This window comes from Neopsephotus bourkii, unplaced genomic scaffold, assembly GCF_033783945.1.
Source record: "Neopsephotus bourkii isolate Nb327-2 ecotype Australia unplaced genomic scaffold, CSIRO-AGI_Nbou_v1 NB_1462, whole genome shotgun sequence".
NCBI classification, from domain to species: Eukaryota; Metazoa; Chordata; class Aves; order Psittaciformes; family Psittacidae; genus Neopsephotus; species Neopsephotus bourkii.
This window is the reverse complement of record NW_026901939.1, coordinates 278,907-301,030: the sequence shown is the minus strand read 5'-3', so window position 1 is coordinate 301,030 and position 22,124 is coordinate 278,907. Positions and strand designations below refer to the sequence as shown.

Sequence of the window (22,124 nt, the reverse complement as noted above, 5' to 3'; positions counted from 1 at the left end):
GAGGGGAGACTGAGCTGAGCTCTGAGGCAGAAGCTCTTCCCTGTGAGGGTGCTGAGGCGCTGGCACAGGGTGCCCAGAGAAGCTGTGGCTGCCCCATCCCTGGCAGTGCTCAAGGCCAGGTTGGACACAGGGGCTTGGAGCAAGCTGCTCCAGTGGAAGGGGTCCCTGCCCATGGCAGGGGTTGGAGCTGGGTGAACAGGAGGGACCTTCCCATGGCCTCCAGACCCATCCATCATCTGCCACCTCCCCTGGCCTGTTCCCTGCAGCCAGGGGTGGCTCTGGGCATAGACTGGCTCCTTCCCAACAGAGCAGCTCCTGACGCAGCCACCCCATGGTGACAGTAGGGCAGGGAGAAAGGCAGCGTGTGGCTGTCCCCAGTGCTGGTTGCAGGGCAATCAGCCTTCACCTCCTGTCTTCAAACAAGATGCGCAAGCCATGAGCAAACAAGGGCACAGGGCTCCAGGCTGGCATCGTTCCTGCTCTCAGAGTGCCTGGCTCATTATAGAGGAACCTCTGCAAAGCCATGGCAATCATCCACCCAGACAGACACCACCAGCAGGACAATAGAGGCTTCCCATGAGCAGCAACTCGCTGGATCAAGAACTGTCCCAAGCACATGCTCAGGGGCAGTGTACATGTGAAGATCTCGCTTCCCAGAAGGACCCTGTGCTCCCTGTGTGCAGTCAGGCCATCAGCTCCAAGCTGTCTCAGCAGTCCCACCACTTGGAGTGGTGTTTGGCTGCCCAGAGCCTTGAACCCATCAAAGCTCAGGTCTGGTGGTTAAACATTGTCCTGGCTGGATGGCTGGGTCCCACACACAGACCTCGCTTGGCTTTTTGCTGCCAGCAGGGAGATGAAAGCTTGAGGAGAGGAAGAAAACCCAGCACGAGGCCTCTGGGACCACCTTGTTCTATTGGTCCTCTAAGGATGGGGTCTGCAGCTGCCCTGCCCTGCCTGCTGCTTTGCACCCTGTATCTCACAGCTGGAGCATCTGCAAAGCCGTAAGCCCTCTCCATGCCTGTGGGATGGCGGGTGGTCTCGGTGGTGTGACAGTGCTTGCCATGGCTGTGGAGGCTGTTGGGGTGGTTCAGGGTGGTGGTTGTCCCCATAACAAGGCTTTGTCCCTGGGGTTGGTGTTTGGGCTGCGCTGGTGCAGATGCCACCTCTCACACAAGCTGCAGGAGGAGCAGAGCCTTTCCTCCCCTGTGGATCAATCCTGCAGCTCTTCCCCAAGGTGGGCTCTGCTCTGGTCTGTGCTCTTCCCAGCATCCATGGGTGCATGGGTACAAGGCTGGGAGGCGTAGCCCTGCAGAGAGCATCCAGGGCTGGAAACCCCCCGGCATCCTTTGCCTTGAGGGTCTGGAGGGGAGGGAAGCACTGGGATTTGGTGGCCTCCTCCCCTGCCAAGGTGTTCCCTCTCCAGGCACTACCTGGTGCTCTTCCCTTCCACGCTCTACTACCCATACCCGGGCAAAGTGCACATCCACCTCATGGACCTGGATGAGCCAGCTTGGAGTCCCCAACGTCACCCTGGAGAAGCAGGGCAATGAGATCCTACAGCTGAACTGGCCCCGCTTCCCCAGTGTGAGTCGCAGCCCCTCTGCCATAGCCGGGCTGGGGGAACAGGGAGGGGACTGGGGTCCATCTGTATGGCCAGGAGTGAACTGAAGAGTGAAGGGACATGGAGCATGTATGGAGACCTTGGGAGCATCATCTTCCCATGCATAGCAGGTCCCTGGTGCCTTCAGGGGTCAGTGGGGTGGTGAAGGTGAGGAACAGGTTTGGTGTCGCACTGGCATCCAAAATAAAGGCTTTGAAACCATTTCTGGTGTTTCCCTGTGGGCAGATTTCTAGTGCTCCTGCCCGGGTGTACAAGGCTGCACATCTTCACATCTCCATCCAGGGAGGCTCCCTGCAGGTCTCCGAGCAGAGGAAAGTCGTGGTGAAAACTCTGAAGCTGAGGCCCTTGGTGCAGACAGACAAGGATGTCTATGAGCCCGGGCAAACTGGTGAGGGGCAGGAGGAGCTGGAAGAGCTCCCAGGCTCTTGGGATAGGATCCCCAGGGTTGGGTCCCAGGCTGTAGCGCTCACTCCTGCTCCTGCCTTTGCTCTCTCCAGTGAAGATTCGAATTGTCCGTTTGGATCAAAACCTCATTGCCATCAACAGAGAGGTGAGATGGGCTTGGGGCATGGGGGGAGTTGGAGGCAGTAGGGTCCCCATGTGCCTGAAACCAGGAGAGGGGCTCAGCCCCCGGTTTAGGCACGAGCTCAACTCTGCGCTTTGAGCATGCTAAATGCTTCTCTCTTTCTTTGCAGATTCTCTTGGTGGTTGTGCGGGTGAGTTGTCACCCTGTGGCAGCCTGTCGGCTCCCTTGGGAGGAGCAATGGGCCCCCAGCATATGTGGGGACAAGGAGCATCCTTGCTGCGGGTGTTGAGAGAAGTTACAGAGAGCAAGCACAAGGGCTTGGGTAGATCTTAGGCAGAAGCTCTTCCCTGTGAGGGTGCTGAGGCGCTGGCACAGGGTGCCCAGAGAAGCTGTGGCTGCCCCATCCCTGGCAGTGCTCAAGGCCAGGCTGGACACACGGGCTTGGAGCAAGCTGCTCCAGTGGGAGGTGTCCCTGCCCGTGGCAGGGGTTGGAGCTGGAGGAGCTTTAAGGTCCCTTCCAACCCAAACCATGCTGTGATTCTGTGATTCCCAGCCCACCAAGGGTCAGGTTTCTGCCTGCCTTCGAGACAGGGTGTCCTCTGGGAGGTTACACAAATGAAGGTGGCAATGGCTATTGCTACAGAGACTTTGACCCCAACTGGGGAATCCCCTGAGCAACCAGTCCAGGCTGGAGCACCCCCTGCCAGCTCCGTCTGCTGTAACCAGGCTGGAGCTCAGATAATATAGCACCCATGGTGGGGAATTTTCCCTTTGGAGAGGTGATGTCCCCAGGGATGCTCTGAGCGTGATGTCAGGGCAAAACCCCTGTGTCTTTCGAGGATGCCCAGGGTGACCCGAGTCCTTGACGTTGTCAACCCACCTGCACCACCCCATGCCCTGTCTTTGTCTCCATGAGCTGATGCTACACGTCCCCATGTGCAGGATCCCAACAAGAACCCTGTGGCAGAGTGGCAGAAGGTGAGCCCGCAGCAGGGCATCGTGGACCTGTCCTTCTCGCTGGGTGCAGAGCCAGCCCTGGGCACCTACACCATCAGCATGGAGGGCAGCTCTCACCAGTTCACTGTGAAGGATTCCAGTGCGTGGGGATGAAGGCTGGGCTCCACGCAGGGTGTTTGGGAGCCATCTCATGGAATGGCAAGAAACCGAGGAAGGAAGAAATGGGAACAATCCCATTCTCCCCCCAGGGTGGCCCAATTTTGAAGTGCTGATCCAGCTGCCCCCCTTTGTGACAGAAAAGGATGAGAAGATCCCACTGGATGTCTGTAGGCTGTGAGCTGGAGAGCAGCAAAGCTGCCTGCTCCTGGGGTGATGCTCCCTTCACATCTTGCCCATCTGCTCCCTTTCCTGCTCCTTCCCAACAGGTACCCATCTGGGAAAACCTTCCGAGGCAGAGCTGAGGCCAGGCTGTGCCAGTTCTACAGCTTTGATGCTGCCCTGAAAGCACCTACGATGACCTGTGCTGAGCTTAGGGGTCAGGTGAGGGCAGCAGGAGAGGGAGAAGGCGCATGGGTGCTGGCCCTAGCAGTCTTTCTGGGGTGCTTGGGCTGATGATGGCTGGGTGCATCAATTGAGCATCACGAGGTCATCTGGCTCTCATGTGAAACTGCTGCAAAGCCAGAGTCAGAGAATCATAGAACAGTTTGGATTGGAAAGCACCTTAAGATCTTCTAGTTCCAATCCCTTGTCATGGGCAGGGACACCTCACACTAAACCATGTCACCCAAGCCCCTGTGTCCAACCTGGCCTTGAACACTGCCAGGGATGGGGCAGCCACAGCTTCTCTGGGCACCCTGTGCCAGCGCCTCAGCACCCTCACAGGGAAGAGCTTCTGCCTTAGATCCAACCTGAACTTCCCCTGTTTCAGTTTTAACCCATCACCCCTTGTCCTGTCACTACAGTCCCTAATGAAGAGTCCCTCCCCAGCATCCCTATAGGCCCCCTTCAGACACTGGAAGCTGCTCTGAGGTCTCCACACAGCTTCTCTTCTCCAGGCTGAACAGCCCCAACTTTCTCAGCCTGGCTCCATACAGGAGCTGCTCCAGCCCCTGATCATCCTCGTGGCCTCCTCTGGACTTGTTCCAACAGCTCCATGTCCTTTTTATGTTGAGGACACCAGAACTGCACACAATGCTCCAGGTGAGGTCTCACGAGAGCAGAATAGAGGGGCAGGATCACCTCCTTCGACCTGCTGGTCACGCTCCTTTGGATGCAGCCCAGGATACAGTTGCTTTCTGGGCTGCAAGCACACACTGAAGCCGGCTCATGTTCATTTTCTCATTGACCAACACCCCCAAGTCCTTCTCCTTGGGCTGCTCTGAATCTCTTCTCTGCCCAGCCTGTAGCTGTGTCTGGGATTGCCCCAACCCAGGTGTAGGACCTTGCACTCATCCCAGAGCAGACAAAGGAGCCAAGCAAGGGCACTTGGGAAGGTTCTCGGGCCAGGTTGGGAAGGGATGGGATAGGCAGCCTCATGGCAGAGTGCAGTACAAGCCCCTGGGGGCAAGTTTTCAGGATCCAAGTGTTGCAGGACAGAATGGAGGGAGGCAGCAGCAGCTGAGAGCCAAAGATGACAGCAGGCATTGGTAACACTGGAGACTGAGCTGAGCTCTTAGGCAGAAGCTCTTCCCTGTGAGGGTGCTGAGGCGCTGGCACAGGGTGCCCAGAGAAGCTGTGGCTGCCCCATCCCTGGCAGTGTTCAAGGCCAGGTTGGACACAGGGGCTTGGAGCAAGCTGCTCCAGTGGAAGGGGTCCCTGCCTGTGGCAGGGGTTGGAACTGGGTGAGCTTTGAGGTCCCTTCCAACCCAACCCATGCTGTGGTTCTGGGATTCCAACACGGGTGACTCTCTCATTCAGACTGGGAGGAACGGCTGCTTCTCCACCGAGGTGCTGGCCACTTCCTTCAACCTATCCAGCCTGGACTATGAGGATCAGCTCCACGCTTTTGTGTCGCTGCTGGAGGAGGGCACTGGTGAGCACAGTGATGCTGACAGCCCCCAGGTGATGTCCTGGGGTGGTGGCACCTGGAGGACGTGGCACAACTGCTCTGCTCGGGTGTCCCCAGGGTCCCTGTCTTTCCCATCCATTACCACCAGCCCCTCTGTGCCCATGCTTCCTTTGGTGTCATTTTTCCTTCTATTCCTGTCTGCTGGAGCAGTCACCGAGGTCCTGAAGGCTGATGAGGAATTTCTTCCCCTTTCAGCATCCTCTCCCCCACATACCCCTCCGTCATCCACCTCACCTCCCTCTGCCTCCCTGAAGACTAGTTGGTGTGCTTGAGTAGTGCTTGGGAAGCTACCAGGGTACTGATGGTCTTAGGAGGTCTTTTTGGCTTTGAATCTAGTGATACTGTTGCATTGGTTGTGTGTTAGGGTTTGTTGGACACATCCTTAGAGTCAAGTAAGAAGCTTAATGGCAGCACAATGCAGCTGCGAGTGGCCTCTTCTTTTGCTTACAGCCATGAAGAGGGGCACTTTCGGGTAAAGCTTGGTATTTGGGTAGTGCACAGAGAGCATGGTCCTGCTCACGCTGTAGATCCTGTCTCACCTGAGGACCTACAAGGATGCTTGAGAGGGACTTCATCAGGGACTGTAGTGATAGGACAAGGGGTGATGGGTTCAAACTGAAACAGGGGAAGTTCAGGTTAGATCTAAGGAAGAAGTTCTTCCCTGCAAGGGTGCTGAGGCGCTGGCACAGGGTGCTCAGAGCAGTGCTGAATGCTCCATCCCTGGCAGTGTTCAAGACCAGGTTGGATGAAGCTTTGGGTGCCATGGTTTAGTGTGAGGTATCCCTGCCCATGGCAGGGGGTTGGAACTGGATGACCTTAAGGTCCTTTCCAACCCAAACCATTCTATGATTCTATGACTCAGTTTTTGCCTTTGTTGCCCAGTCTGTGTGGTTCTGCACTGTGCAAACTTGCCCCTTAGCCACTGCCTGCAAGAGGAGAGCTTTGTTTCATACGGCCACTTGCAGAGACAGCAGAACGTGTGATGCTGCACACTTGACACTCTGGCCCATCCTTCCTGGTGGGAATCACAAGGGCACGGTGCTGAGTGCCTCTCCTCTCCGCAGGGATGCAGCGTGCAGCAAACAAGAGCTGTATGATTGTGGATGAAGAGATCATCATAGCATTTGAAAGCAGTGATAAATTCTACAGGCCTGGGGTTCCCTATACTGGGACGGTAATGGGGGGTGGTCCCTGTGCCCTACAGGGCTCCTGCTGCACCCAATCCCACTCCGTCAGTCCTTCAACCCTGTTATCTCACCCAGCATCTCCCCTTCCCTCCTGGTGCAGATGCTGCTGAAGGGACTTAACGGCTCTGCCCTAACGGAGAAGGAGCTCCTGGTGGTGGTTAATGCTGGAGAAATCTAAAGAAAAACCCTGCTCACGGATGGATCAGGGAGAGCCTCCTTTGAGCTGGACACCTCTGGTTGGAAGGACAGGGTCTCCATGCACGTAAGTGACCCATTTCCTCTCAGAAACTCGGATTTTGGTAAAAATGACAGAGTTTTTTACACCAAATTTTCCAGCCTCCCCTTGACCACATTTGGTCTTTGTGCACCCAGAGCATCCCACGGTGAAGAGCTCCATGTGCGTATTAACCCTGTTTAATCCTTGCTGCCAGTCAAACCCTACAGATCTCAGCAGCCTTCCTGCCTCCTGCACTGGGAAAAGGCTCTCCTCCCACTGTTGGGGCACTCTGCAAAGTTCTTCCTCTAATTCCTTCTCTCTGCCTTACTGTTCTCATACTTCACTGCCAAATTCAGGATCCTTTCCACCTTCACCACTTGGGCTCAAGATCAGGTAGTTCTGAGATGCTTCATCAGCATATAGGTACCTGCCTCCTCTTGCTATCTACTGGCTACCCCTTTGAGTGTCCTTTGGACAAGCCCCACAGTGGCATGCAGCTCTACGCTTTTGGGTGCTGAGCACACCTGGATTGTGTTTCTTTGCATGCTCCTGCAGGGATGTCACAGCTAAGAGGGTGGCAGTCTCAGGGTGGCTTTCCACCCCTACTGAGCTATGCTGCTGAGCTGATCTTTGCCATTGACAGCCTCAATTTCCACCCTTCAGGGGTAGGTGAAAAGTGCAGCCTCTGAGGATGAAAACCTGGAGTATCCCATCTATGAAAGTGCTCCTCACCACGTGTACCCCATCTCTGTGGGCACCACGAGTTTCCTGAAGATACGCAGGGTGAGAAAGGAGCTGCCCTGCGGCCAGCCCCTGCAGCTCAGCGTGGATTATGTGTTTGATGAGAAGGCCATGGGGAGCAAGCAGCAGAGCCTGGATGTGGTCTTACTGGTGAGCCTTCAACCTGGGGAGAGAGGGGAAGCTGCAGGAAAGGCAGAGCTCAGGGGAGAAGGATCCTCCCCTCCAGCAGAATTCATTTCCAGCCAGTCCTGGGCAGGTACTCCTGGACTCAGGGATGGCCTCTGGAGTTCTCAGGTCTTGGGGCACCATTTCCATCCTATGTTGCTCTAATAGTCTGTCCCTGAGCATCCTCCACAGCCTCCCTTCATCTCCCTTCAACCCAGTTGTTCCCACCTCCTCCTCTGCAGGTCCTGGCCAAGGGGACCATCGCCATGGTGCTCAGGAAGGAGCTGCCTGCAGATGCTGGTAGGTCCTGGGGCACATGGGGCTGTGCAGGGCTCTGCTCCGTGCCTGCTCCTCACTCCCCTCCATCCCATGGCCCAGGGCTCAGCGGCTCCTTCTCCCTGGAGCTGCCCATCGGCCCCGAGCTGGCGCCTGCAGCCAAGGTGCTGGGCTACGTGGTGCTGCCCAGCAGCGAGGTGGTGGCCGACAGCACCAAGCTCAAGGTGGCCAAGTGCTTCCCCAGCGAGGTGAGCGGAGCCGGCTGGGCTCGGAGGGGAGATGGGGACACTGAGCCCTTCCTTGCAACAGCCTGGACCCAGGATCTCCTTTCAGGGAGGGGTTTTCCTTCGTGTCCTGTTCCTGTTGCTGCTGCAAAGCATCCCCTGGCTTTGATCTCAGTCCTCTGGGATGGTGCCCAGCTGCCTGGGAGCAGCTCCCCTCTCCCCTAACCCAAAGGTTCCCTTCTCTCCAGGTGAACCTGTCCTCAGAGCAGAGGGCTGTGGTGGGCTCCCGGCTCCACATGAAGGTGCAGGCTGCCCCGGGGTCACTCTGTGCCATCTATGCCGTGGATCAACGTGGACAGTCCTCCAGTAGCAAGGGCAAGGGCAAGCTCAACCCCGACGTGGTGAGGCTGGAGTAACCTCGGTGCTAGGCTGGTCCTGAGCTTGCTGCTGGGGCATGGGGGCTGTAGTGCTAGGACAAGGGGTGATGGGTTCAAACTTCAACAGGGGAAGTTCAGCTTAGATATAGCGAAGAAGTTCCTCTCTGTGAGGGTGCTGAGGCACTGGAACAGGCTGTCCAGAGAACCACTGCTGGCAGTGTTCAAGGCCAGGTTGGACAGAGCCCTGGGAGACACGGTCTAGTGTGAGGCATCCCTGCCCATGGCAGGGGTTGGAACGGGATGGTCTTTGGTCATTTCCAACCCAAAGCTTCTATGATTCTATGATTTTAGGGAAGGACAAATAGGGACCTTGGGAAGCATCGCTGCTCTTGAGGAGGAGAGAGATGGGGAAGTGACAGGTCCCAGTGGAAGGGCTGGGGATGGTGGCATCACTATGATGCCCAGGGAGGTGCAGAAGCTATGGGGCAGTGACAGGGGCAAAAGGGATTGGAACTGAGCCAGGAGCATTTCCTGTCTTTCTCACCCAAAGCTCATGTGTTTGGTTTAGGTCTATAACTCACTTCCAGTATTTTATGGATCCACCCATTCTCTTGAATTTGAAGAGCTTATTTCATCTCAGAACCTGAGGTGCGGGTATGAAGGCATAATTGCAAGCATTCCACCCCTTAACTGTTATGATGTGCCGGGGAAGAGGAGGACCTGCCGCCGCAAACTGAGGAGCCGGCTGTTCCTGCAGCCTGATGCCCAGCCAGGCTCCTATAGCCTGTTTAAGGTGTGAGCCCTCCAGCCCTTCCTCACACTCCTCATCCTCCTTAGGGTGCTGGGAACACCCAGTCCTTTGCCCAGCCAGTGTGTGTGCGTGCTCACAGACCAGCTCAGGACACACACATCTGCCAGCTCAGGCCCTGCAGCATTCCATAGGGAAAGGGCTAAGCTCTGCTCTCCCCATCACAAATCTGTGCTTGGAGTGAACAGAAAGGACTGTCCCAGTGTTCCCCTGTGTTCTGGGGGTGCGTGTCTCCCACTGGCAGCAAACCCAGGGGTCGGGGCTGTTTGGGACTGGAGCAGGCAGAGCTGATTCACCGCATCCTCCCCGGCTCTCCCTGATGCAGCAGCTTCTCCTGGCACAAATATTCCCCTCCTGCACTCCCATTACAGCATGGCCGGGGGGGGTCCTGATTTTCAGGAGCTCTGTTCTGCCATGGGGCTTCGGTTCCTGGCGTTGGAGAGGGATGGGAAAGGCACTTGGGGACCCGTGGGCTCCGGTGTGGTTGCTGCTCTCATGTGCTGTTTCAGGATGCAGGTTTGAAAACTGCCACCAACGCGGAGCTGGGCTGTCCATCGAGCAGCCATCGGTACCCCCAGGGTGAGTGGGGAGCCTCAGTGCTGGCTGCAGAAGCACGGCCGGAGGCATCCTGCCTCTTCCTGCAGCGCATTCAGGTCATGCCCGTTTGCAGGACCAGATCTGGAGGCCGATCCTCTGGCAGATGTCCTGAAGGACCCGGGGATGCAGATGGGTTTCCTGGAAACGTGGCTGTGGGAGCTGGTGCCTGTGGGGTGAGTAAGGAGCGCCAGCAGACCTCAGGTAACTGCACCAGCTTCAGCGCTGGGTGCAGTGCCCAGACCTCCAGTTCAGTGTCCACGTATCAGGAATGACACAGACATGTTCAGCCCCTTCCCTTGGACCTCAGCACTGAGCCTAGGGGAGATGGGGCAGTCTGTCCTATAGGCAGGGGGTACCCTAAGACACTGATGGTGCCCCTGCCCGTCTCCACGTGCATGATGGCCACCAATGACCAGCCCCAAGACCCAGAGGAAGGGGGTTCTGCTGGCTCTGCCCATCAGACCCACTGTGTAAAACCCGTCCATCTCCCACCTCCCTGCAGGGACCATGGCTCTGTGGAGGTGATGGTGCCAGTGCCCAATATCACCACCGACTGGGAAGCGGGGATGCTCTGCACATCCCCTCTGGGCTTGGGGCTGGCCCCTGCCACCACCATCACAACCTTCAAGCCCTTCTTTGTGGAGCTGGCGCTGCCCTACGCCGTGGTCCAGCACGAAGCCTTCACCCTCATGGCCACTGTCTTCAACCTCCTGCGGCACTGCCTGAGGGTGAGCGGGGCCGGGCAGGGGGCTCTGGGTTGGGGTCCCAGTGGTGGCTGAGGGAGCTGTGGTCCGGCAGGTCCAGGTGATGCTGATGGAGTCGGTGGAGCTGGAGCTGCCTCCGGGCTCGGATGAGGTGAACGGTGGTTGTGTGTGTGCAGATGAAACAAGGACCTTCCAGTGGGACGTGAGAGCCACCAGCATGGGTATGAAAAGGGCTGGAGATGGGGTAGGAGAGCCCAGGCACTGCTTGAAACCCTCTTCTTTGCCACTGCTTTTCTGATCCTTTCCTCCTCCTCCCAGCTTCCTCTCCCCTCTTTTCCCTTTCCCTTCTCCACTCTCCAATCTCTTCCCTCTATTTCCTGGTCCTGTTGCATCCATTGCACCCTCCTCCTTCCCCATGTCCCCAGGGTGGCTCTGAGCTGCAGCCAGCCCCTAAGGCAGTGTCACTGCCATGTCCACATCTCCCTCCACAGGGAAGGTGAACGTCACCGTCATCGCCAGGGCCCTGCAGTCTGAGGACCTCTGTGGCACCGAGATGCCCGTGGTGCCAGCCCATGGGCACATGGACACCGAGACAAAGCTCCTTATGGTGCAGGTGAGCACAGAAGTGCTTGTGCCACCCTCTTGCCAGGAGCAGAGCTGCACCCAAAGCAGTCGCCCATGGAGCAGAGCAGAGCAGAGCATTGCATCTCCCCATCCCTCGGCCAGGCTGGATGGAGCTTGTGGGTGCTGCAGGGTCCACCAAGTGCATCCATGCTTAGTGGGACCATCAGTGGGATGGTGCCTTCCCTTCCCTTCCCTGTTGGGCTGAGACTGCTGGGTGTGTGATGTTCTCATCACACTGTGCATGGGGATGCTCCAAGGACAGCCCGGGTGGCCCTAAGCTCTCATGGGCCACCAGAGCCGATGGGCTGCTGGCTGGGTTCCAGTAGGGTATTTATTGGAGGTAGGAAGGCATTTCTGGGACAGAGAAGGGCAGGCTGACTGACCCCAGTATCATGCATGCTCTATTCCCGGTTTTAAAGCCTCCAAGACTGATGTGAAGGAAAACTGCAGCTGCGTGGCTCTCCCCCTGCTCCTGACTTCATCCTCTCCCACCTGACAGCCGAGGGCTGGCAGCCTTCTCCCATCCCTTCATCCCCTTCCCCAGACCCAGCAGGAGCCTGAAGCAGCGCGGTTGAGATGAGGATTCCAAAACCCAGCCCTGGTGCCCACCATGAAGCTGTGATTTCCCTTGGGCAATCCCTTGGAGAGGGGATCAGGGCAGTTGAGCTGATCCAGGACTGGCAAAACACCTTGGGAGAGCAGAGCGAGCCTCATGGCTGGGCATGGAGAGGATGCTCAGGGCTGCCCTGACCCTGTCCCTGCTCTGCCAGGCTGAAACGATGGGGAAAAATGCACCTGGGAGTAAGTGAAGTGAAAGATGAGCAGCAAAATGTGGCCTTGCAGGGAAGCTTCCTTGCTTCAGGCTCTTTCCCACCATCCCTGCTCAAAGCCAACCCCAAACCACGCTGTGTTGGGAGCACAACGCTCCCATCCGCCTCTGTGATGTGTCAGTGGGGCTGCACCTTCACTTTGCTTTGCTGAATAAAGAGCTGAGGCCAAACCAGAGGGAGCATTCATTGCACTGGCAACAAGGCAGAGAAGCAGCGGCACAGCGTGGGGCCAGTGGTGCCTCATCAGGAGGGGCTGGGGGACACTGGCTCCTGCTTCAGGCACCCAATGACACATCCTCCATGTGCTGTTTCCCCTCAGCATCCCCACAGCAGAGGCAGAGCCCCCCCTGCTCCTGACTCCATCTCCCTTTGGCCTCACAGCTCACAGCCCCCACTGCCTCCTGTGCTGATGGCCCTGAGCTCCTCCTCACATGGAACCACCCCTGGGATGCCTGGGGGGCACTGACCCATGCCCACACCCTGGGGCAGCAGAATGGGCTCAGGGCCGTGCTCCCACCTTTGTCTCCATGGGGGTGGCAGGGACCAGCATCCTCCAGACACTGAGACTGTGTGGGGCTGCCCCTGAAGGGCAGGGCTGTATCCATGGGGACAGCCCAATGCAAAGAGGTCCACCCCATCCATGGCTTCCTGCAGCACTGCCTCTGTGTGTCCCCCCCCATACCCCAAAAGGGAAGGGGACTGCACTCAGAGCACTGTATGGCAGTCATGGAGCTGTCTCAACTTCCCTAAATTCCCACTAGGAAATAAGGAGCCTGTGCCCAGGCTGGTGCCCAGCTCCCAGCCCAGCACCATTCTGTACCTGTGCCCATAACTGAGCTGATGCAGGTGGAGGAAACCAGGCAAAAAGGCAGCCTGAGACCTGCACCCAGCCCAAACAGCTGCTTTTGGGCTAGATCCGAGGTACCTGGAAACAAGCCCTTCTGAGACACCAGCTCACACACACTGCACCCAGGATGTGCTGCCTGCTTTCGCCCTGGGGATTCATTCCTGCTCCCTCCTGCTGTGGTTTCCCAGCAAACCCGTGTGTACGGGGGTCCTGCCCCTGGTTTTGAACCTCTACATCCTATAGGAACCTTTCCTCCCATCTCCAAAGCCCATCAGAGCCTTGAACCCAGGAGGCTGTGGGCAAACACTGCCCTGGCTAAAACCTTGTTTGCTCACTGGATGGAGAGCAAAGATCTCACTGCAGAGCAGATGCAGGTCTACAGCGTTCCAGCGCCTGGAGGAGGAGGCTGTGGCCATCCCCATCGTGCTCTTGCATGTGGAGACATGAGGTCCCTGCCTGTTCTCATCCTGCATCTAGACCTGGGGTGTCTGCAGCTCTGTGAGCCCTCTGTGTCTGTCTGTCCCTGGCTGGTGGGAGGGTGGGAGCTCATCCCATGCATGTGATTGCTGGTCAGGCTGGTGGGCTGTCCCTGCCCATGGCTGGGATGCTTTATTATAGGTGCTGCCTCGTGTGCAGCTGATGTGCGAGCAGAGCCTTTCTTTTGCTGAGCTGAGAAGTCAAGGGGAGCCCAGAAGCAGAGCAGGGATGCTGGCCTGCACCCCAGCACAGGTTTCTGTACAGCCAGGACCTCTTCAAGGCCTCTGTGGGGTCAGTTCCATGGTGTAGCTCATCCCCACCCCTCTCATGTCACCACTTCTCCTTGGATCCCTTGTGCTGGGGTGTGGGGATGCTTCCCCATCATGGATGGTCGCACCTCATCCTTGGGGACGTCTCCACAGCTGACACAGCAGGAGGACACCTTCACCACCACGCAGGACTTCCCAGTGAGGAGCCTCCAAGCCAGCCACCGTGGTGCTGTGTGACTGCTATGAGACGGGTGAGCCCTGCTGGGGACGGGGCCTTGGTGGCCACCACGGTGGCCCAGAGGGGGCCTGGCTGAGCTTTCAGTTCCCTCATTCAATTCACATTAATGAGCTTTGGCTCACCAACAGGAGCAGCTCACCCTGAGCTCATCCTTCCCATTGCAGGTGGTCGCAGGGATGCTGCCTCCAGTGCACCCTGCAGCTCAGGTGGGGGCTGAGCCTGACAGGGCAGAGGGGTCACCCCATCACCAGGACCCTGATGGGGACCCACTGACCCTGAAGGGCCAGCCTGGCCTGTGCTGAGTCCCTGGGGCCAGGGAAAGATGGGCCAGGAGTCAGGATGGAGGAGGACAGAGGGCCTGGAGCCCTGGATTAATGGATGGGGTCTTGCTGGCCAGAGCTTGGGAGGTTGAGGTCAGGGAGGACCCAGGCTGTGGGGTGCAGAGAGGAGCTGGGCCTCTTTGAGGGGGCTCAGACCCTCCCCAGTCCTCCTGTGCTCCTTACGGAGCTCCCCATCCGTGGATTTGGGGTCATACAGGGGATGAGACATTGAGCTCCAAGGGATGGGGCTCAGCTGGAGGGACAGGGGCTCTCTCCTCTCAGCACACCTATAGCTCGTGTTGAAGACGTTGATGGGCAGTAGGGAAGCTTTCAGCGCAGCCTGAAGCCTGGCAGCTGGAACCCTCTGCTCACCCCAGCTCCTTCAGTCACTGAGAACGAGACCAGGAGATGGCCTCTGCTCCCACCCTGACCCCAGCCCTGGCCCTCCACTAGGGCAGAGCACGGCTGCAGTGCTCACAGCTCCCTCTGGACTTTGTCACATCCCCCTTTAGCAGCTCCCACCCCACCAGGACCCTGTGCTTCCCATCCCTGGCGCTAACACAGTACCACTGCCACCCTGAGGGCTGCAGGGACCACCTCTGCAACTGGATTCAGGCACTGCTGACAGGGAGAAGCCACCGTCCCCCAGACCCTGCCTGGTTCTGAATGAACACATTGGCTCAAGCACAGCTTTCCTCTTGGTCTCTCTTTCCTAAACTTCCAGGGTCCCACACAGGGAGGGTGGCAGAGATGAGGGGTGCAGGGGTGGAAGGTGGCAGGGGGTTGTGGGGATGGGGGGAGCTGCCCTGGACTGCATTGGCTGGGGCAGGGTGGGTGCAGGTCTGGCCTTGCTGCTGGCTGGGTCCTCTGCCAGTCAAGTGTGATGAAGGGAAGCAGGACACATCCCGGTGCAACCTCAGACCAGGGTTTAATTCTGCTGCAACCAGAGCATACCCTTGATACACGCCTGCCAGAGGGCTCGGTGACAAGTACGGCCCAGGGAGCTGTCCCCTTGAGCCACAACCTCCCAGGGGACAGTGAGGGCTGGTGTGGATGCTGGTGCCATCTCCACTAGAGTCAGCAATGGCAACAGAGCTGGATGGGGGTCAATGCTGCAGCACTGAGGCCAAATAAACCCTCCCTGCCCCACCAGAGGACAGGAGGCAATGTCACATCAAGGCACCAATGAATAGCAACGTGTGGCTGTCACAGTCCTGTCCCCAGGATGGGGCAGAGTGCCAGGATGAGCCGGCTGCTCCCAAGCCGAGTCCCTCCCTGTGGATGGAGCTGGTCCCACGTCATTTATGGCGTTTCTTCTTCTGCTCTTTGCGCTTCTGAGCCCTCACATCCTTCTTCAGGCGGCTGTCAACAACCTTGAACTGGCCCTTGACCCCAGGAGGACGGCGCACGCGGGGTCCTACACCTTTCTTAGCCACCAGGTAGGTGACCTGCCGCTTCTCCTTGGCCAGCCCAGCCTTCTTGTAGATGCTACGAGAGAATGGCAAAAGCTGAGACCGAGACCCTGGCCCAGCTCCATCGGTTTGGCCCCAAAATGGGGCTCCTTTGCTCTCTGTCACCCCTCAAAGTGCACCCACATCCAGCCCAGCCTTTGCTAACCCTGCTGGGTTACACACAGGAGCTGTCCCCGTGTGGCAGCTGCAGGGACAAGGCATCATGAACCAGCCCAGCACAACAGGCAGGATCTGGACCTGCCTGTTGTGTATATAGATATATAAAGGGGGAGTGTCACGAGGATGGAGCCAGGCTCTTCTCAGTGGCAAACAATGAAAGGACAAGGGGCAATGAGTACAAACTGGAACACAAGAGGTTCCACTTAAACTGGAGAAGAAACTTCTTCTCAGTGAGGGTGACAGAACACTGGACCAGGCTGCCCAGGGAGGTTGTGGAGTCTGCTTTTCTGGAGACATTCAAGACCCGCCTGGACACGTTCCTGTGTAACCTTATCTAGGTGTTCCTGCTCCGGCAGGGGGATTGGACTAGATGAGCTTTTGAGGTCCCTTCCAATCTCTAACATACTGTGATACTGTGATACTGTGACCTCAGCTTCATCACTCACCGCCGCAGCTGAGCCACCTTCTCCCGCTCCGAGATATCCACTGTGCTCACCACAGCCTCTGCTTTCTTCTTCATCTGCTCCATCTTCTTCAGCATCTGTGGGGACAGCGAGAGATGGGGACAAAGGGGGATTTGCAGAGGGAAGGAGCACCTGGGATGGGGGGAATGGAGCCACACACAGCACCACAGCCCCACTCACCCGCCGCTTCTTGCGGGCTTTGGCCTCTGCCACCTTCTTGATGGGGCGGGCGTTGATCTCGCGCCAGCGCTGCCGATAGGCCTCGACCGTCTGCCGGTCCACGGGGATCTGGCGGCGCCGGTGCTGCTGCTCCTCCTCTGTGAACCATGTCGGCAGCTCGCCCTCATCCTCGTTGAAGGAGTACCTGGATGGGGGGGGGCACTCAGGTGAGTGTAAGCAGGATGTGGGGTCTCCTCACCAACCCCCCTGCCTGTCCCCTCTTGGCAGAGCAAGTACCTGTTGAAGGAATCATCAATCAAGTCCCGCTTGGCCTTCTTGGAGGTGGCGATGACAGAGCCAAGGGCCAAGCCCTCAGCATCCAGGACACGGGCTCTTTTCACTGCAACACACAGACAGGTTAAAGTGTGGCCTATCTAGAAGCAGCCCTGGGAAAGCCTCGTGTGACCCTGCCTCCAGTCCCTGAAGAGGGACTCGCACAGTATCACTGGGCACACATGGGTCCAGGAGCCCCCAGTGTAGGTAGTGAGGGTCTGGTTTAATAGATTTAAGAGGGCACCACCTAATTCTGCCATCTTTTCTGACGGCGGCATACCCTCGCCCTGTAAGGACTAGCCTCCACCCTTGTTCCCATTCTCCCAGTTCATTTCTGATTATAACTGGTGGGCCTTCTTCTAGCGCTCGAGTGGCCCAGTGTCTTTGAGTGGGGCTATTTACCTCCCCCCCTCTAGACTACCTACACCCCAGCACTCACATGGGTTCTCGATGGGCACCACCTCAAAGCCACATGGCTCAATACGGCCCCGTTTCCTCCCCACTGGTGTTGGTGGCCTGCAGAGAGGAGAGTGGTCAGGGCTGGGGTGCTCACCTCACCTCCCAGCTCTCCAAGACTGTGGAGCTGTGGGAGAACATCCAGACCATCCCTCTCCCAGGCCTCACCTCTCCTCATCGCTGCTGCTGCTGTCATCATCACTGCTCTGCTCATCCTGCACTTTACCAGTGTCAGGTCCTGTGTCTGTGGCAGGTGGGGGCTCAGCTGGAACTTCCTCCTGGGGCATCTTCTTCTTCTGCTCCTTCTTTGTTGCTTTGTCTGGGGAACAGGAACCACTGAGTGAGAAAGGGCTGAGACAAACCCCATTCCTCCAGACACCCAGCTCGCTAACTGTGTAATGACACAGGTTGGAAACAACCTCTGGAGGTCTCCAGGCATGCTCAGAGCCGTATCTCCACCATGGTGTGATCCAGTGCCCAGCCTGGGCCTTGGGGCTGTCCCTCTGTGACCCCCACAGCCCCCACTGACCTTTCTGAGACTCGCGCTGTTTCTCAGCCAACATCTGCGACTGCCCCAGCTCCAGCTCCTCATCTGCATCATCTTCAATGCCAGCAAAGGCATCCTGGGGATGGGGAGCAGCAGGTCAGGGGACACAGGGAAGCTGCTGGGCTGAGGCTGTTGTGGGCCCAGCAGGACTCACCTTCCCAAACCACAGGCTGGTCTGTCGCTCCTCCAGCACCGACTTCTCCTCCAGGGGTACCAGCAGGGGATTCTCCTGTTCCTCCTCTTCCTCCTCATTCTCCTTCTGCCTAAACTTCACCCTGTTACAAGCAGCACCAGGATCAGACCGCCCCCAGCCAGGTATGGTGTGTGCTCAGTGCTGGGTTCTCTGCCCAGGAAGGCCTCTCCTGCTCTCACCTCTTTGCACCCTGCTCTCGCCTCTCCCGCTCCAGCCGGCGCTGCCGGGCCTCTATCTCAACCAGCTCCTCTGGGTCCAGGTCACTGGCCAGGGACACATCATCCTCTCCTTCTTGATCCGAGACATAAATGTCATCGTCCCCAGCTCCTATCTCCAGGAGGGCATCTGCTGATGCCATGTCCCCCCGGGTCACCTCGTTCAGCAGCTGCAATGCAAGTAAAACAAGTGACAAATCACAGCCCATCAGCCACGTGCCCACCACTGTCCCAGCCCAAATAGCTCTGGGAGCCTGGCCTCCTCCTGCCCCACACACCGGGGTCCTGTGGATAGTGCGGAGGGAGAACATGCTGGTGTCACCATCATCAGCAATGGAGACACCAGGGAGGTCCATCTTCAGCTCCACACGCTCACGCTGCTTCCGCTGTTCCTTCAGGATCTTCTTCTTCTTTCTGGAAGAGGCAAAGGAACGAGGCTACACTCTGCCTACCCCTGCCACCCCCTCCACATCTCCAATCCACATCCGCTGCCACATCAGTGACAGATCTCTCTCACAGCACTGCTATCTCCCTGTGAGGGGTCCCCAGTGGGGACATAAGGGGCCTGTTCCAGCTTGGAACAACTGCTTCACCTGCTTGGAGGAGCAGATGACCCTGAGCACCCCAGACCCACAGACCCCACCTGCTGTCAGCAGAGGGTCGGGGTCTGACACCCTCTGTGCCCACGGCTGGAGCCTCCCGTGCTCCCCCACCTCTCCTCATGTGAGATCCTTTTACCTCTTTAATTCCGCCAGCTCCTTGGCCTTCATCTCTGCCAATGCCAGCTCTACTTCCTCCTCTTCCTCTTTTGCCACTTCATCAGCTGCAGCTCCTGGCGATGTCTTCTTCTCCTTCCTCTCCTCCTCTTTGCCTTCCTCCTCTTCCCCGGAGCTCAGGCTGCCAAAAGGAAGGAGCTCAGACCACCCCTCCTGGTGGCAGACCCATCCCACCACACGGGAGCTCTGGGGCAACCCTTGCTGTCCCTACTTGATATCCAGCTCCTTTGCCTGCTCCTTCAGCTTTTTGGCCAAAAACCTCCGCAACTTTGTCCTCCAGTTCAGCAGAGCTCTGTGTGGGTAGGCAGACAGTCAGAGACAGCCACCAGGCCAGCAGCCAGCCTCTCCCAGTCACCCCCAGTACCTGAGCTCTTTCCTTCCCAGCACGCGGATGTCCTTGCAGCACTGCCGCAGCTCCTCCGTGGTGGAGCTGTGATTCTCCAGCTCACCATCCCCCAGTGTGATCTGGGCAGAGCAGAGGGAAAGAGCTGTTCCCCCTGAGCTTCAGCCCCTGCTGCTACAGACAGAGCCATAGCTGGGGCACCTGGCTCCTTCTCTGCATTGCTCTGTGCTCCTGGGGGGGCCTTTGGGGCCACCAAAGTCCCCCTCACTTCGGGTCCTCACCTCATTGGCCTTGGAGAGGAAGTCCACGGGGTTGGGAGCCTTGAGGAAGTCCATGAGGGTGAAGCGGTGGTAGAGGGTCATGTCACCATCTGCATAGCCTTCTGCCTACAGGAGGAGGGAGTGCTATGAGCCAAGGTGCAGCTTCAATCAGCCCTAAAGGCTGAACGATGGCAGGTAACTCATGTCTTGCTGCAAGTGTCCACCTAAGCATGCCCGCATGACCAAGGGATGAGGCAAGCCACCAGCCCCAACCTGCCAGCTCCACAGTGTCTCCCAGTCCCACCTCAGAGAGGTGATAGAGGTCTGTGTCAGGTCCATGCCCAGCTGAGGCCACCTGACAGTGTCTTTGATGTTCTGTGTCCTAAAGACACCTCACAGAGACATAAACCCAGTGGCCAACCATTGCAGGGAGGGTTTTACTGGTCCATCCCCAGCTTCACAACTTGTATCACCATTTCCCCATAACTACACCACCTTCTGAGGCTGCAAACCTTCCCCAAACTGGCTCCTCCACCACTTTGCATCCCCAGAGCTTTCATTTTCCTGCATGACTTTGCTTGTTACAACGTCTTTGGCCCCAGTCCCCAGCCCCATTTGTGTCTTTGGCCTTACTCATACCTTTGGCTTCTTCTTGCTGACCAACTCACTAACGGACTTAGTCTGAACCTCCACCTCCTTGAAAGCATATTTTGGGTCAAAGAACTTGCTGTCGATTTTGTCTGGAGCCTGATAACCTGGGATGGAGAAATCAGAGCTAGCAGCAGCCTTTTCCCAGCCCCATTCCAGCAGCTGCAGGTCCCCCATGGCCACTCACCCTGACACACCACGAAGATCTCAGCAGACTCATTGCGGGATGCTTGGGGCTTGGTGGCCTGGACCTTGCTGAAGAACTGCTGGAAGATCCAGAGGAGGGGCTGGTAGTCCCGGGAACGGAAAACCTTGGTGATGAACCAGCCACCCTTGCAGAGGAAATCACAGGCCAGTCGCAAGGCCATGAGGGTCAGGTTGGCTGGAGCATGGGAGAACAGCAGTCAGTGGTCATCACTGCCTCCAGTGCCCAGCTCCCTGTCCCACTGCACCCTCCACTGCCACCCTGCCCTGCTGGGCTATGGGATGTGCCCACCCTTGTAGACCCCAGACTGTACGAGGTCCAGGCAAACCCCACCTTGGGAATAGGCATCGTGCACCCAGCTGGCTCCCACGTTGGGTGCTCCATCGTTCAGCACCACATCCACCTTCCATGTCTGCAGCTCCTTGCGCAGGGCCTGAGGGACAAGGACATGTGTTTGTCCCACTAACCCCCCTGCAAGGCAGCACCCCCTGTCCACGTCAGCTCACCCTCTGCTCTTGTCCGACCCCCAAGGACCCCAGCTGCGCAGGCAGGGTGATGCCCACTCCCATTGCAGTCCAGACTGGCAGAGCAGGTGGGGAGCAGGGGAGATGGGTTCATACCTGGCGGCACTTCTCAGTGGTGATGTCCTCCTGCAGCGTCACCACGTTGGGAATGGGCTTGATGGGGACCAAGTCCACCCCTGGGAAAAAACGTGAACACAGACTGCAACCTCTCAAACCCGAGCTTGACTTCCCCACCCACCCTCTCTGTCCACCAGGATCCCAAATCCAGCATCCCCTTCTTTGGCTACATCCAGGCACTATGGGGGAGGCTCCTGCCCCAGCCTGCTCCTCCTGGGTCCCGACACTCACCAATGATCAAGCTGGAAACCGGCATGAATTTGGAAGCCACCTGCAGCCTGGAAAGAACAGAGAAGCACAGAGCTACAGCAGCGTGGCAGGAGAGCCCCCAGCACTGAGCTGCTCTGCCAGGCAGCCGGGATCAGCTTTGGCATCAAGGGCAGAGCCACAACACCAGAAAACACACCAGCTGCTTTGTTACAATGGCCCGGGGCAGCACTGGGCTGTGACCGGGGCCGGACACCACTCACCACCCGCCGGGGGCCGCGCACAGGTCCAGCAGCACCCGGGCCTTCTGCAGGAACTGGAACTTCCTATTGAGCTGGAGAAGCTTGAAGGAGGAGCGGGACCGAAAGCCTGCGGGATGGCGAAGCGGGGGTTAGGGGTCAGCAGGGCTCGGGGCTACCGCAGACACCCGCAGCCCGGTCCCGCAGCCCTCACCCGTCTCCTTGGCCAGGTGGTAGAACTTGTCCCGCCGGCTCTTGCCCAGCTTGCTCTTCTTGCCCATGGTGGCCCGGCACAGGGCCCTCCGCGGGGCCCGGACCCTCCGTCAGCTGCCGGCTGGGACCTGCAGGGATCAGACCGGATGAGCTAGGGCCGGGCCGGGCAGGTGACCCCCGGGGACCTCCACAGCCCAACTCCAGCGTTCCCCCGGTGCCTCCGCGGGACCCTCCGAGGCCTGTCCCGGGGTCCCCTCACCCCGGAGCCCCCTTCCCCAGCCCAGGCCGCAGCCACCTCGCGACATATACCCGATCCCGATCCCGGTCCCGATCCCGGACCCGGTCCCGCCGCCTCCGCGTGTCCTCACACCCTTCCCGTCGTACCCCGCGCCAGCCGCCCGACTTCCGCTTCTCCTCGCCCTGGCCGCCATGTTGAGTGTGGCGGGCCCTCCCCTCCGCGGCCAGGCGGGCTGCCTTGGGCGGGAGACGGGGGAGCGGTAACCGGTACCCTCGGAGACCCC

General features: G+C 58.3%; 2 protein-coding genes across 3 annotated transcripts; one reads left to right on the top strand and one right to left on the bottom strand.

The window, feature by feature from the left end:
• Positions 1-781: 781 nt before the first annotated feature.
• LOC133220654 (alpha-2-macroglobulin-like protein 1) lies at positions 782-12,095 on the top strand. Its single transcript, XM_061368917.1, is given in 22 exon segments — positions 782-1,001; positions 1,424-1,584; positions 1,847-2,009; positions 2,119-2,243; positions 2,287-2,337; positions 3,090-3,243; positions 3,353-3,437; positions 3,530-3,644; positions 5,022-5,136; positions 6,237-6,346; positions 6,460-6,621; positions 7,246-7,467; positions 7,725-7,782; positions 7,861-8,006; positions 8,231-8,383; positions 8,928-9,152; positions 9,677-9,746; positions 9,838-9,937; positions 10,267-10,492; positions 10,563-10,689; positions 10,960-11,081; positions 11,512-12,095. Coding segments are annotated over 21 exon segments (2,631 nt in total). The 5' UTR covers positions 782-1,001; positions 1,424-1,500; the 3' UTR covers positions 11,530-12,095.
• A 3,147-nt stretch (positions 12,096-15,242) lies between these two features.
• FTSJ3 (FtsJ RNA 2'-O-methyltransferase 3) lies at positions 15,243-21,755 on the bottom strand. Of its 2 annotated transcripts, none has more exons than XM_061368896.1 (21): positions 21,605-21,755; positions 21,415-21,520; positions 21,176-21,222; positions 20,924-21,003; positions 20,637-20,736; positions 20,286-20,480; positions 20,090-20,205; positions 19,472-19,576; positions 19,212-19,312; positions 19,059-19,139; positions 18,810-18,968; positions 18,350-18,485; positions 18,036-18,241; positions 17,818-17,938; positions 17,646-17,739; positions 17,285-17,435; positions 17,100-17,176; positions 16,625-16,727; positions 16,349-16,532; positions 16,151-16,245; positions 15,243-15,561 (listed from the first exon to the last, which is right to left on the bottom strand). In XM_061368896.1, the coding sequence occupies exons 1-21, from the start codon at positions 21,669-21,671 to the stop codon at positions 15,372-15,374; spliced, it is 2,514 nt and encodes an 837-aa protein (XP_061224880.1). In that variant the 5' UTR covers positions 21,672-21,755; the 3' UTR covers positions 15,243-15,371. The 2 variants fall into 2 exon arrangements, with proteins under 2 accessions (XP_061224880.1, XP_061224881.1); XM_061368897.1 differs by lacking the exon at positions 15,243-15,561 and adding an exon at positions 15,653-15,782 and having other exon boundaries at positions 16,133-16,245.
• Between the last annotated feature and the right edge of the window lie 369 nt (positions 21,756-22,124).